The 15278-nt window shown below is 43.3% G+C and overlaps 1 protein-coding gene across 1 annotated transcript; it reads left to right on the forward strand.

Moving 5' to 3' along the window:
- Window positions 1-3155: 3155 nt before the first annotated feature.
- On the forward strand, window positions 3156-14820 carry NPTX2 (neuronal pentraxin 2). The gene is made up of 5 exons (XM_088529436.1): window positions 3156-3683; window positions 5101-5317; window positions 8897-9141; window positions 10818-10997; window positions 13162-14820. Exons 1-5 carry the CDS (start codon window positions 3231-3233, stop codon window positions 13387-13389), a joined length of 1323 nt encoding a protein of 440 aa, XP_088385562.1. The 5' UTR covers window positions 3156-3230; the 3' UTR covers window positions 13390-14820.
- The last annotated feature ends 458 nt before the right edge of the window (window positions 14821-15278 follow it).

The following is a 15278-nucleotide window of genomic DNA, read 5'->3' on the forward strand; positions in this document are numbered from 1 at the left end:
GTTCAAAAATTTCTCTAGGCATTAAATGCTTAACTTTGATTAACTTACAGTAAAACCTGAGTTTCTAAGTCACCTCTAAAAATTACCTAAACCTAACTCTATAGGTGGAGGCTAAGTTAAGCTTAAAGCATTCAAAATAATTAGGCCAGTATTTCCTTTGAACTTCTGGACACTGATGAGTGGAACAAACCCTTGGTATCCAAAGATTAAGATGGCAATATTTCCTTACAAGTCAGCTGTACGCTCTCTTATAAACCTAAACCACGCTTTAGAATTGAGGCAGTCTTTCCTAAGTTGTGTAGAGGTTTTTGGAAGATTCTTGTAGTGATATGACCACTATTATAAGTAGAAATATGTCAGAAGAATTTTATGTCAAAGCTCCTGAATTCAAGACTAGTATCCCAAACAGAAAAAAATTCTATTATTGAGAGTCCAATGGCATTTTAAATATTAAAGTGCCAGTATTAGATATTACAGTTGTGCATCAAAGATGAAGAAAGATAGCAAGCTAGCATGCAAATGCTGTATCCAAAGAGAATAAAGCCCTTTTGAAGGCAGTAGAAACTGTCAAAGTTAAATTAAAAATTAAAAATCCATTTTGTGGGCTGCAGAGATGCTAGGCTGCCTGACAGTTGGAGCATCAAGAAGTTTTAAAAACCTCTCAAATGCAGTAGTGAGTTATCTGTATTGCTGTGCTTTGCCCTCCAGCCCAATCAACTTTCAAGCCATCGTGAAACTTTGCCTACAAAATGTTCATCAGTCAAAAGCAAAAAACTTTATCACTGTCGTGGCTTGTGTTGAAATCTTTTTTTGGGAATACCCTTGAGTTGTAAGTGGGATTTAAAATCTGGAACAGAGTTTATCTTTAGGTTTAGTGAAGTTATTTTGGAAGGATTCTATCACAGTTCTTATCGTACAGTATGGAATCAAGCTGCATAAAAGCAATGGTCTACTTTTGTCCTACAGTAGGGTAACGAGCCTTAAGGATAAGCAAAACCATCACAAATCATCATTTATGATGACTTTTTTAAGGTTCTTCATACTTCTTCCTATGACATTATCACAAGAAATAGCATCTAATGTGCTATAGGATAAATCTAATCTTAGACATAGAGGAAAAAAGTAGTAAATAATTGGATATGTAATTTCTTGTACTGATGTGGGCTGGGAAGATGCTGAGTTGATGGGTGAGATGTTCTCAGTTTACTTGCATGGTCACCCTCATTGTGGCATGCAGAAGCTTGTCAAAATTATTTAAGCAATGATATCCTGTTGGTTTCAATGGGAGTTAGATGTTTAAGCAGAAATTAAGTCTTAGGTTCTGTATTTGAATGGCTACTACTTTTTCATTCAGCCAGAAAGCAGTATAGTCTCAGGAGACCTGACTCCAGAAAATAAAAGGAGTTCAGACAAATTGGAGTTTCTGGATGTTTGCTGAGCTTAGTCCCCTATTCTCTCCCCTTGAATAGGGAATGCCAGCTACATCTCTCACTTGCGTGACTTAACAGTGACTCTAGTCAACTTTGACTAAGACGACTTTGCAACAGCGCTTTGCTGGAGGGACGGAACAAATAAACTACATGGCCTTCAGGAAGCAGGTAGATCTAACCATCTCAGGGGCACACTTCTTGAAACCTGTAACAAAGCAATTCGTATTTTGAAGTAAAAGTCTGAAAATCTCTCCAATTACATTTTATCATTTATTTACTCTTTATTATTAATTTAATTGCATAATAGTAATAATGATTTGTACTGTGCTAAAGTGTCTCTAATTTCATGAAATTCTACTCAAAGGTTTTAGAATCCTAAGAGCATCCTCTGCTAATGCATAAAGAAATTGTTTCTTTATTTTTCCACTAGAGGTTACAGTCTTAACTTCACTGTGCATCTGTTAGATTTTCCAGGGAATGTTCACTGATGTTTGTACAGTACTTGGAAAAGTTTCTAATACTTCATTGATTATAAATGCTAAATAATTGTGGTTAGTGTTTAAAAAAAAAAAAAAAAAAGAAAGACTGGATACCATAAGTAAGATAGCTAAAACTATAGTGGTCTTATGGTCATAAGTTGGGAGGTTTTGCCTAAGTTTATGAAGATACTTTGTGAAATGTTCCTGTCTCTTTCCCTTCCACGATTAAATTTGAATATTGATGTGTCATTTGAACCATGTATGTTTTCTTGTCACATCTTTCAGGTCAAGCAGCTCGTCCTTGGGCCAGCACCACCCTGCGATTCCTGCCTCTACTTGGTGCTCGTTCGATGTCGCTGTGCCCAGTTTGGGCTCCCCAGTACAAGGAAGCCATCGACCGCTGCCACGAGTCACGGAGGGCCACGGAGAGGCCAGGCCTGGAGCACCGCCCCGCGAGCTGAGGCTGAGGGACCCGGGCTCCTTCCTCCCGCAGCGGGGAAGGGTCAGGGGCACCGCAGCGCAGCCACTCGGGACCCACGGGAGGGTTTCACGGAGACTGGCCGGGCTCTTTGTGGCGGTGCTTGGTGCAGGAGCAGGGACAAGAGGCACAAGCTGAACCAGGAGAGGCTCTGGGTGAACTTAGGGAAAGCCTCTTCCCCGTGAGGACACACGAGCAGTGGAACAGGCTGCCCAAAGCGGCTCTGCCACCTCCATCCTCAGAGACTTTCGGGACCCGACTGGAGAAAGCCCTGAGGAACCTGGCCTGACAGCCAGGGCATCCTGCTTGGAGGAGCTCCCCTGCAGCCCGGGTCCTCCCGATCTCTCCACGGTCGCCCCTTCCTCTTCTGCCCTCGGCTCTGCCTGGGACACTCCGGGGCCGCGGCCACCACCTCGGCGCCCGCCGGCGGCTGCGCTGCACGCGGGCGCGCAGGGGGCTCCGCGCGCCGGTTCCGCCCGGCCCAGCCCGGCCCGTTCCCGCCCCAGCTCAGCGCCGGGGCCCGCGCGGCGTCAGCGGCGGCTGCGGCCAATCAGGGCGCGCGGCGCCAGCCAGGTGCCCCGCCCCCCTCGCGCGCCCGGCTATAAAGGCGGCGGCGCGGGCAGAGCGCGGCGTGTGGCGGCTCGGGCGTCGCCGGCTTCTCCGCGGGGCTCCCGTCAGGGCGGCAGCAGCTCCGGGCTCCCCGACAGCGCGGCCGAACCGAGCCGAGCCGAGCCGGAGCCGCGGCGGAGCGAGCAGCGCCCGGAGCGCCGGTCGGGGCTGCGGACGGAGCGCGCTGCCCCGGCGTCGCCCCCCTATGCGCCCTTGCCCCCCGCAGCGGCCGCGATGCTGCCTGTGGTAGCGGGGCTCCTGCTCGCCGTGGCCGCGGGCGGCCGCGCGGCGGCTGTGGGCGACTCGGAGAGCCCGCCGGGCAGCCGCTTCGTGTGCACCTCGCTGCCGCTGGACGCGGCCGGCGCCGGCTGCCCGGTGCCCATGCAGGGCGGCGCGCTGCCCCCCGAGGAGGAGCTGCGGGCCACGGTGCTGCAGCTGCGGGAGACCGTCCTGCAGCAGAAGGAGACGATCGGGAGCCAGCGCGACGCCATCCGCGAGCTCACGGGCAAGCTGAGCCGCTGCGAGGGCGCCGCCGGCCCCGACGGCAAGGGCGCCACGGCGGCGTGGAGGAAGGAGCTGTCCAAGGGCAAGGACACCATGGGCGACCTGCCGCGGGACCCGGCGCAGGTCATCGACCAGCTGAGCCGCACCATGCAGACCCTGAAGGACCGGCTGGAGAGCCTCGAGGTAGGGCCGGCGCTCGGGAGGCGAAGCTCCCGTCACGGAGCCCACATCCACCATCCGTGTGGGCCGGAGCAGCTGCTCCCTGCGGAGCTGTCCACGTCCAGGCTGCCAAGCACAGGGAGAGGGTCGTGCGGGTGGGTTGTCATGGTCTCCTGGTCTTCATTCCTTTGCCTTAACAGAGAAGGGGGCAGAAAGGTTCTTCCGTGTATCCCATCCCACCCACAAAAGATGCACGGCTTTCCTGAGGGTTGCCAGCTCGGTTTCTGCATTAATACACCCAAATCCCCCTTTCTGGGAGTGCAGCTTCCCCGGGTTTAGGTGTAATGCTGACATCTCAGGCAATAAGACCCTGGCATATGGTGCCGGACAACCATGAGGAGCCGTGCTGGACAGCTGGCCAAGACACGGTGCCTTATTTAGAGCTGGCCCCCAGCAGCACCAACATGGTGCTGAATAATTGTGTGAAAATAAAGGGGCTTTGGTCCAAGCCTGCTGATAAATGGTTTCCAGGAGCCTTTGGATTGTGGCCTTGGTTGAGTGGCCCTCAAAGGGAGGAAAAATTGTGCTAGAAACTGTAGTGACAGGAAGGGTGTTGGGCATTGCCTCATTTTCCAGACCATGAGTGCTATGTGTGTTCTCCTGAGATCCTCCAAGGATTCATGAAAGTTGGGAGGATTTAGAGTAACTTCCTACAGGTTCTTTTGTTACAAGATATGGACAACATGGATTTTTTTTCTAAGTAGCTTTTTGATTCTCTGTAGCATCCTTTTAATGCTGCTACTCTCTTTCTGAGGCATCTCATATTAGCTTTACATCTTAGCACAGGGGAAGTGAAACTTGACCAGAATAATATGGACAGTATTCCTTAAAGGTATTGGTCATACCTGAGAAATAGACCTATTTTTTTATTTTCAGATTAATAAAAATAATCAAACTGGGTAGTATTTCCAGTTGAATATCTGTCTCACTGCTTGTCAAACAAAAACTGAGTGAGCTTTTACTTAGTAAATGTGCTTTAGTAGTCCAACTTTTTGTTTACAACAAGTGTTTTTCTGTTGAATTAGGCTGGTAGCATCATTTGTAATAACTGAAGCTAAAACCTACATGTTGTGCATTGTATCATCATAAATATGTGGACTATTTGCAGCTGGCTTCCTGCATTGATTTTTTTTTTTTTGTTGAACACAAATGTATGAAGAGCCTTTAATATGTGACACAGGAAATCTTTGTTAAAGGTTCAGGACTTGTTGGGTACAGTGCTCATAAAAGCACTGACTGTGACCAGGACTAAAAAGCAATGCCTCTTCTGTAGCTGCTGGAGATCTTGGTGACCTTTTTTCCTCTTGAGGCATGAGCATATCCACATTTTACAATTTCTGCTATAGGAATAGCATAAACTTTTTTCTCCTTCTTCCCAAAGCACCAGCTCCGAGCCAACGTGTCCTACGCAGCGCTGCCTCCGGAGCTCCGAGAGATGCTGCAGCGGAGGCTTGGGGACCTGGAGCGCCAGCTCTTGAGCAAAGTGGCTGAGCTCGAGGATGAAAAGTCTCTGCTTCACAACGAGACGTCAGCCCACCGGCAAAAGACAGAGACAGCCTTGAATGCATTGCTAGAAAGAGTGTCCGAACTAGAAAAAGGTAATACACAGAATCTGAATGCTTCCCTGTATTGATGAATTCATTCTCCTTCCAGTGCAGTCATCTGAATGTGTGTCATGAAGGAAATACAACCCCTTTCTAATGCTACGGCACCTTTCCATATGCTAAATAGATGACAGTACAAATACCTGGATTCTATTTTTGCCTTTTTTCACAGAGCTCCTGCTTGACAGGCCCTGCATGGCTTGGGTTTCCTGTCTTCCCTTGGCATGGGTAACTGTGTAGGTTGTGAAGGTGAATGTCGTGGCCCTTGTGGGATGAAAAGGTCTGTAGGGGGGTGGGTGGGCATACAGGGAGGTATGGCAGTGGTGTGTCAAATCCCTCGCTAACGCCAGGTAGACCTCTAAGCAGCGCTGCCTTCCTTCACGCGAACTGAAAACCTCATGGGCTAAACTTGATTAGCACAACTGCCTTTGAAGTAATGAACGCGATCTTACACCAGAACGCTTACCTGCTGTTTCAGAAGCAAGTGGGATAAAATCTTTTCTTTTTGTTGCTGGCCATGCTTTGAGTCACTACAGACCCTCCAGTTGTGTCCTTTCCCACGTAAGCAGCCTTTAGAGCTTACAGTAGATGGCACGTGGTGCCAGTGGGGGACACTCCCTTAATTCTAGCCATTTAATTTGTTATGTAGGTTAAATATTGAGATTTGCATGCCTAAGTAGAGTCAGTTGATTTGAATCCTGAATGCCCATGGAAATGAGCTATAGAACAGGGCTATCTGTATTGGCAGTATGTTCCCGCAGAGTGGAGCGTGTCGTGGGTTGTGGTAACTAGAGTACCACTAAATACTACTGCCTAATCTTGCTGCTCTTAAATGATTTCCCAAGATGAATGGGTTCTCTGCTTAAAAGCAACTTAATGGACTTGCTTTCAAGAGGGTGCAGATATACATAGCTTATGAATTTTAAAGTGCAGCCTAATGGATCCATTTGTATAATACAGTATGTATTATTTTCATTTAAAGAGTGTGAAGCATAGGGAAAAGTAAGGAGGAAGAAGAGATCTTCTAATGGCTCTGTCATTTATTGCTTTCCTAAGAGCTAAGAGAAAATCCAAACTGCAGCTAAATTTCTAGTGAACTAGTAGTCTGTTAATATGCCTTATGTGACAAGTATTGCCAGTCCTCATCTCTGAAAGAAGTGACTCATGTTGGTAAGTCATCAGAAAGAGAAAGGCAGTGGTGGGAGAATGAGAACAAGGATGTGTAATTTACCTAGGTTAAAAATAGCCCCTTCCCACTTACATCTTTTTGTGTTTGGAGAGAGGGCTGTCTTCCTACTAGTCTCCAAAGACTGGAAGAATTTGGGCCAGGAACTGATATGGGCTTTTTTTTTTTCGATTGTGTAGTTTGCTGTCTATTTAAATAGAATTTGCTTAGCTGTTCTGTGCCTTTGGTTCCTCAGACACCTGAAACTGAGGGTGATAATAAAAACTTAATGATTTGTAGATTACAAAGTTCTGTCAATTTATATTTGAAGTGATTTGCGCATCCTTTGAAAACAGTCAGCATTGCTATTGTGTGCTTATTTCAAATATTCTATTATTTACTATCTATTCTAGTCAACAAATTGGAGTGCTCTAGCCTCGTGGTGCTGAGTGTTTAAGGAGGAGGAAGAAGTATGAGGTGACTGATGTATGAGCTCTGGGAGAGGCTGGATTTTCTGTACTTTTTTTGTCTGTTTGTTTTCTCTGTCATTGTAACAGTTATTTCCTCTGTACCTATCAGGGCAGAAAACCTTAAAGTGTGTACAACCATCATGATTCCCAAAGTCTTTAACTTCTTCACCAATTTCTGCAGCTCGCGTGGTAAATGATGCATTAAAAAAGCAGAACTGAATGGAAGAATGACCTGCAGTTGATGTTGCCTGGGCTTCAGCTTGCTTCCCAGCTTTGCTGGAGATATGGACAAGTCTCCAGCTATATCTGTTCTGCCTCTCTGAGAGGGAGTAACACTATTTCTTACTTTTCTTATCTAAAAATAGCTCACATCCTTTGGGAAAATAACTGTCACACTGCATGTGTGCATTGCCCAGAAATGGACAGTGTTGTTATCGTTGGGAGTTTTGGATGTTTTCAAGCCAAGATAAGGCAGTATAACAAGAAGAGTAGTTTTGTTCTTGTCCAGTTTGTTCTTGCTTCCTTAACTTTTTCACACAGTGGACAAATGTTCCTAATGGAGTATTTCTGTTGCGTTGCTCTTTAATGGAGTATATCTATTTCTTTTCATCATATTTGAGATTGGTTGTGCCAGCCTAGTGGAGGTTGCTGAAATGACTAAGATCACACATTTGCTTGTAAGTTTGGAATATTTCAGTTCTTGCTTTACAAGTTGATCAAGGCAGATGCAAGCATCAGACAAGCACCATTTTTCTTCCAATCTCTTTCTGTGAAAAATGCAGTCAAAACATCTCAGCTGCTTCTGATAATGGGAGCTGAGAGAATGCCAGCTGTTAATTACATGTGAAAATTGTGGCAACCTTTTGTGACAACAGATCTTCATCAGCATTGTGGTGTGAAATATGGCAAGGGGATGAAATTTGTTTGAGGGGCGGAATTTAAGGGAATGGGTAGGAGACACAAGAACAGAAGACTGAGGGAGATGGGCTAACTGCTGCAGAGCCACAGGGTTTTATATTGTGCCACAGTGTGAATTTTTTCATCTGTTTGTTTATTTTAATCTAGAAAACTACACTGCTGCTAGTAGTTTGTATACATGCAAACAACTGTATAATGCAGAGTGTTGCAGCTCACCATAAAGTCTTGATCCAAGTTCTCAATTTCATAAAAATCTCTTTGGAATCTTTCTGGCTTTCTGTCACTTTCTAGGAAAAGAAAATAGTATTCTTCTTTTGTTGCTATCTAGTTGTTAGATAGTTTAGATAGAGTTGTTAGATAGTTTATTGCACTTTTGTTGATGACATTTTGACTTCAGCTTTACCCTTTGGTTCAAGTCTCCTTAGTTGTCTGTAGAATGGAGATTGCTTATACTGAATTTAACTCTGCTAAGTGTTCTGGAATGTGTCTGCTTTTGGTTATTCCAGATTGGCCAGCCAAAATGAGAGAGTCAACCTGATTCTGTGCCGGCTGTCTATAAAGTGGGGAATAATGGTGCTAGATCACTGTGTAGGAGTAGTAGGAAGAAACACTGTATTTTTGAACTGTTTTAATAATGAGCCTACCAGAGAATCTCTGTTTAATAACAGTGAGTGTCTTTAAAATGGTTTGAATGGTGTGAAATGGGAATGCCTCCAGCCACGAACTGAGCAATGAAGAACAAAAATATTTAACAGCCTCTCATTAATGGCATGCCACTTACTCTTTTGCTCTGAATGAGCAGGTAAAAATAAGCTAAGTAATTAGCATGATGAATATATAGATTCTTGTATTTAATTGTGCTGCAAAATCAACTTTTAATAATATTTCTTGAGTGTAGTTTTTTTCTACCTTCTGTAAATTGAATAAGTTAAAAAGATGATATGAAATATTATTTTCTTAACCCAAAATGTATAAACATTAAACTAAATGTTAACTTTTTCTTCTTCCATGTAATTCTAGGTAACAGTGCATTTAAATCACCCGACGAATTCAAAGTGTCTCTTCCTCTTCGCACAAATTATTTATATGGGAAGATCAAGAAGACTCTGCCAGAGCTCTACGCTTTCACCGTGTGCTTGTGGTTGAGATCAAGTGCTTCTCCTGGAATTGGCACTCCATTCTCATATGCTGTTCCTGGTCAGGCTAATGAAATTGTCCTCATAGAATGGGGGAATAATCCAATTGAACTTCTAATTAATGATAAGGTGAGAACCAATAACTTTCCTGGTGGTCTACGTGGTCAGAATAACTGCCTTTTTTTTTTTTTTTTTTTTTTTTAAATCCTGAACTCTATATACCTCTCTGCCAACTTATTTTCTCTGAGTCTCCATAGCTCAGGCCTTTTGAGATAAAAGAATGTCCATGTCCTTTCTCAATATCTGTGTATTTGTTGCAAGTTGACAAAAGCACTCTCAAAGTCAAGTGGTTGCTTAGATCTGTGCTTTGCTTGAGACAAGAGAGCGGGATATTTAGCTGGGCACAAACTTATGTTCATCCTCTGAAATAGCAAGACTTCCTGTGCTTGAATTCTGTTTCAGAAAAAAAAGCAAGCAAGAAGTAACTTTTTTTTTTGAAGCTACATTATTACAAAGTCTGTTTTATCTAAGCTAGCTGCAGTATTTTTCTCATACTAAAATTTAGGTATGTTAAAATCTGGCACAAAAAAGAACAAAGATCAGCTGAGATTGGTTTTGATACATTTAACTCTCGGACAAAGTTAAGTGCATTTTTTTCAGAGTTTATGTATTTGAAAAAAGCAGCAAAGAATTGTCCCTCACTACTACACACCAGTGGTGGTTTCTGATAAGCTTCAGAATTAAATCAGAACTGCTGAAGTTTATTATTAAAACAAATCGTAAATATTTTTATTTCCCTCACTTTTGGTTTGGACTAATTATGAAATATAAACGTCTGGTGATGGCTAAAATCCTTGTTTTGAATAAATATGAACAAAACTAGATTCTAAACCTAGCCAGGCAGCATTGTAGCACAACTTGCCTTCAGGCCCCATCCCTTGTGTTCCTTGGCCTGACAGGTTTCCTAGTAACTCACTGCTCTCTGGGGATCAGGTGTTTACAAAGCTGTATCATCAACTCGGGTTGTTCAGTCACATGGCTAGTTAAGGACTCTTAAGGGTCCTACCATCACCTGGAATCAATAGCAGTGAAAGGTGGTTGTTTTAAATGATTTGTGGAAGAGAAGGAAACTTGAGTCTGCTAATCCTTAGCTGTAACTTTCTCCTCAATGTTCTCTCTGTTGTCTTAATGCTAAGAGTAGCTTCACTGGTGTGAGACTAAATGTTTTTTGTTCCTTATCTACCATTCTGTAGAACTGCTCAATAAGCAACTGCATCTGTGTCCATGCTGCCTTGAGTGAATTTTAGATCAAGTTCCTGAGGGAATTTAATTCCTCTCCTTTGGCAGCCCTACATACAGCTCCCACAATCGCTACTGGGAGCAGACAGATCTTCTTGTCAGTGCTACCTGCAAGTGCAACCATGGCCCGAAGGGAAACTCTAGCATGAAAATCCCATGGAAGATAGGGCTAAGACAAGAAACTTTAGTAACAACAGATGCTGCAGATTAACTTGCAGTATCAGTAGTTTGATAGCAGCTTAGACCGGCTCTTTTATCATTTGATTGCAGCTGGAACAAAGTGGCCCACAGCTGGAACAAAAAGCATACTGTTCTTTTGAATTTCCAGTGCATTAACATAGAGAATTGTGGAGATGATTCCCAGGCATTTTGAGCTGGGACAAAATAAAGATTTGAATGGGAACTAACTTCTGCTTCCTCAGTTTATGCATCTGAGGACAGAGTAGATAAAACCCATGCTTGCACTGCTAGACTTGGTTTTATTTATTTGTTTGTTCTTTTGGTAGGTTGCCCAGCTTCCCCTCTTTGTCAGTGATGGAAAATGGCATCATATCTGTGTAACATGGACAACCAGAGATGGCATGTGGGAGGCTTTCCAGGATGGAGAGAAGCTTGGCACTGGAGAGAATCTAGCTCCGTGGCACCCAATTAAACCTGGGGGCGTCCTGATCCTTGGTCAGGAGCAGGTGAGTGAAACCCTTGGTGTGTCCCAAGAATTTAAAAACAAAGACTCAATAAAAATCAAAGTTGCCAAACAAACAGATCTCCCCTTTATACTAAGTCCTTAGTCTTGGTGCTATCTAGTATCAGGAAGAAAAATCAACAAATAGCAAATAGTGCTTGATACAACTGCACACTTCTGTGTTTTGTTTCATTTATCAAATATTCAGGAGGTTCATGTTGCAACTATTCCCAGTCTTCATATTACAGTGTTAAACTTCATCAGTGATCAAATGGAGTCATTTGAACAAAATTGCTTAAAACTGGCCGAGAAAAAGACAGAATTTGCTGTATCTGTTATGTGCATATGAGTGCAGCCAAAAAGGAGCTGTCTGAAGGTGGACCATGTGCACAATGCACTTAGTGGTTGTGCTTTAAACCAAATTGCCCATACCTATTAGCAGGTTGCTGTGTATTTTTTTTTCCTCTGCTGTCCCCCCAGCTTCTATATTCCTATCACAGTCAAATGTTACTTCTAGAGGCCCAGAACAGACTAGAGAGCCTGGTAGTACTTGTGAGTCTGTCACCATCTTCTATAGATGTGTCTGCTAGGGAGAATTGTGCTACATGCCCAAAAGCTTTATGTAGGGGGACGTGGTACAGGGGGGTGCCTTTGACCGTCCTTAACCCAGACCGAAAAGGCTGACGTGCAGAATCACTGAATTTCGGTGAACAATTTTTAAGGAAGTACCTCCTGTACTTGAGGAAGTTCCTAGGGCTGAGATACTGTTTTTAAACCTTGCGGTTAGGCGCTTGGATACGGCTTAGCAACCTATGATATGTTAGCACATTAATGCTTGTAACCAGTTACTGATGCTCTACCGAGATGTTGCTATGCGAATTGCTATATACTGTGATACGTAACGCGAAATAAATGAAGGCAGTTCCAGCTTCTGTGAAGTTGCTGTCTGGCATTCCTGACCCGCTCCAAGCTGCAACAGCTTTAGAGCAGTGGAGTCTATGTCACTAATTTTAAAGTTGTTCTTTAATTTAAAGGCAAATCTAAAGTCAAAGTAGGAACTCTGCATTATGTTTGTTTGATTAAAGTATGTAAAGTTTTCCAGTGCAAACATTAATGTCTGAATATTGATAGAGCCAATACAAAGCTGGCTGAGGCCAGTTTTGAGGCTGAGGATGAATCCTTTTTGAATAAGGAGAAACAAAGGATTTTGAAATCTGATTCTTGTTTAATATTTGTTTAATAATGTTACGTCTCACTGAACTACTGTATATAAACTGTGTGACTATTTCATCTTTGTTTTATTTTACATATGATTATTTATCTTGATGCTTTTGTCAAAAAAAAACATAGATCATAATAAATAGTAGGAAATAAACTCTTCAGAATTCCCAGGTTAACAACTGGGCGACTAGTAATTTTAGTCAGGAGTTCAGTGGATCCTCATCCCTACCATAAATAATTGATATTTAACAAAGTGTATTGGGCTTCTGAATGTGCAAAGCGAATGCTCTGTCTCAGTGTTAAAGGGCTGAGAGAGCTTTTCTGTAACTCTCATGCAGCTTGGCTGTACTGCGCTTGGCTCTGGCCTGTGCTGTCAATTTTACATTAGTGGGATCACACAAGATGGGATCTCAGTCCTTACGTAGTGGGTGGAGCAAATAAACCTTTGAGGCTTATGCAGTGACCCTTGGAGTAACTGATCTGGAATGGGCAGCAGAAGTCTGTGTATTTAGAGCCAAAAGTTTGTCTTCAGTGATGGCATCCATCCGTAAAGCTTTTGGGGTAATCCTATTCCTCTGTGTAATTCTCACTGAAGTTTCCCCTGTGCAAGGCCTGCAAAATGGGTCCTACATCAGCCTCTGCGTTTGAAGCTGCTCGGGTGCAGGGTTAGTTAGGTACAGCCTTTCTGTGCTAGGAGACAGGCACTGCTGCTTGCCTTGACCTGCTTTGACGTGCATGTTTCAGCCTTCAGCTTTTAAATGTTTCATGGAGCAATGTCTTGTTCAAAGTGGCCCTTCTAGAAACTTGGAGTCGCTTGTCTGTGTGATCTGGCTCTGCTCTTTTCACCTGCTTTTAGCAGGGTTGCTGCGGGGGGAGAATTTTCAAGTTTGAAGAAGAAAATGCTGAAATAACCTGGTCATCTAATCCTAATTCTTATGTGCCTAAAGGACACAGTAGGAGGAAGATTTGATGCCACTCAAGCCTTCGTGGGGGAGATGAGCCAGTTCAATATATGGGACAGGGTCTTAAAAGCTGAAGACATCATGAACATTGCCAACTGCTCTACCAACATGCCTGGCAACATCATACCCTGGGTTGATAATAACGTTGATGTGTTTGGAGGTGCAACTAAGTGGCCTGTGGAGACATGTGAAGAGCGCCTGCTAGATTTATAGCTGCAATCCTTTCCCGTTTAAGTGCCCCTTTTTAGTAGGACAATCTTTTGTGCAATCTAAAGCACTTACTTTTCTCTCTCTGCCCTTCCCTAACTCCTCTGAAGAAGAAAAAAATCGAGCGAACTGCCTGGGTGCAAAGAAAGCTGGTGGTTTGGGGCACTGAGCCTGACAATGAAAGCAGCACCTCTTGGCTGGAGCAGCCCTCGCTCTCCTATGGCCTGCTCCAAAACAGGCTTTTTAAAAGCAGTAGCCTTTGGGGTTAGGCCCTAGGTGAGTGCATCAGTTCTGGCAGGGATGGGGAGCAGCCTTGGATGTGTTACCTATAGTTTTCCTTTGGATAACACGCAGTGCTGACAAAGCACAAAGATTAACAGGCTAAAAGTGGATCTCCCTCCCTTCTATCCTCCCCCTTGGAATTCAAGGAAACACTTTTTTTTTTTCCTTTAAAGCTCTTTTTAAAGAAATTATATAATGCCTGCACTACCGTGGCATGACTCAACCATGGGTAGAGTAGAACAGCTGCTATGTGGAGTACAATGATCTTGCTTTTCAGTTTACAGATTAGAAATCCTTGTTTTATGACAGAGGTGATACATTTGATGTAAATGCTAGTCTAGTTAAATTCAAAGAAGGGCTGGATACCTTGTTTGTGCAATGCACTTAGCTTCACTGAACTCAAGAGATGCTCCGGGTGAGGCTCAGTCCCAAAACCTCTCTTTCCTTAGCCAGGCTCCCCATATAGGTGGATGGATGAATGATTGTATTTGTATTTTCTGTAGGCTGAATGTACTGAATTCGTGGTGACCTGACTTGTAAACTTTTCTCTATTGTTTCTCTTGCTTTAGTCTATGTCTTTATTTTTTTAAGTATACAAGCTGTGATTAAGTGAATTTCAGTTTTGTTTTGAAAGGCCTTTTTATGAGCAAGTGCCAAAGTTTAGTTTCTGCTTGCTGAGAATCACTATATATTTTTCCAGCCTGTCTTCTATAATGTTTTCTATGTTATAATGATCCTATGTAATATGAAGATGTGCTGTTTTTTCAATTCTTGTTGATTGTCTCTTCTGTAAGCACTGGGCTGACTACTACTATTTTTTTTATCATTTTCTCTCAATATTTTGCAAACAATGTTGCTGTTTTCTTGGCATTGATGTGACTACTTGGTTTGTGGCTCACAGATAGCAAATGCACTGTACCAGGAAAGAGTTGATACTTTGTTATTTTAAAGAAAAAGGATTTAAAAGGGGGTGGGGAAATTTATAAAGCTATATATCATATTTTATTTTTCATATGTTTTGAACTGTAAGAATAATATGGTGAAAGTCCCATTTGTAGGATAAAGTTACATATTTCCATTAATATGTAGTACACTACTGTTCTTAAAAGAAAATTCTTATAATGAAGTTTTAATTAAAAATGCACTGTAAAATGAGTTTTTAATTCCTTTTGCAGTCAAACAAGACACTGGGTACTTGACACAGTTGTTAGGAGTTTTGCTGGCATCTTTCTGGTCTCCTAGAAGCAGAGCTATATGAGAGGATGACCTGTCTGCTGGCAGTGACGTGATGGACCCAGTCCCCTAGCGCTGTTCTGGTGGGGTGGCTTGAGATGTGACAGGTTCAGGGGAATGGGATGAATGGAATAGGTTCATGTTCATAGAGATACACACACATACATATGCCTTGTTTATAACAATAGTGATCTGATCTGCTGCTGCGGGAGGGAAGTGGCTGCAGGTGACTTACGTGTCTTCAAACAGTATAAAAAGAACAGCTTAGCAAACAAAATGGAATTAGTTGTTGTGAGGTGCTAGCAAAGTCACTCTGGCTGTGCAGGTTGTAAAGTGGCGTCCACAGGGTCTGACACTAAACGGAATGTTCTGCTCCATAA

Source organism: Tinamus guttatus, unplaced genomic scaffold (assembly GCF_059628265.1).
Source record: "Tinamus guttatus ecotype Peru unplaced genomic scaffold, ASM5962826v1 Tinamus_guttatus_pri_ptg000330l, whole genome shotgun sequence".
In the NCBI taxonomy this organism is placed as follows: domain Eukaryota; kingdom Metazoa; phylum Chordata; class Aves; order Tinamiformes; family Tinamidae; genus Tinamus; species Tinamus guttatus.

Coding starts and splice junctions, on each gene's coding strand:
- NPTX2 (XM_088529436.1), top strand. CDS start 3,231: ATGCTGCCTGTGGTAGCGGGGCTCCTGCTCGCCGTGGCCGCGGGCGGC. Junction 3,684..5,100: donor ACCGGCTGGAGAGCCTCGAG/GTAGGGCCGGCG, acceptor TTCTTCCCAAAG/CACCAGCTCCGAGCCAACGT. Junction 5,318..8,896: donor AGTGTCCGAACTAGAAAAAG/GTAATACACAGA, acceptor ATGTAATTCTAG/GTAACAGTGCATTTAAATCA.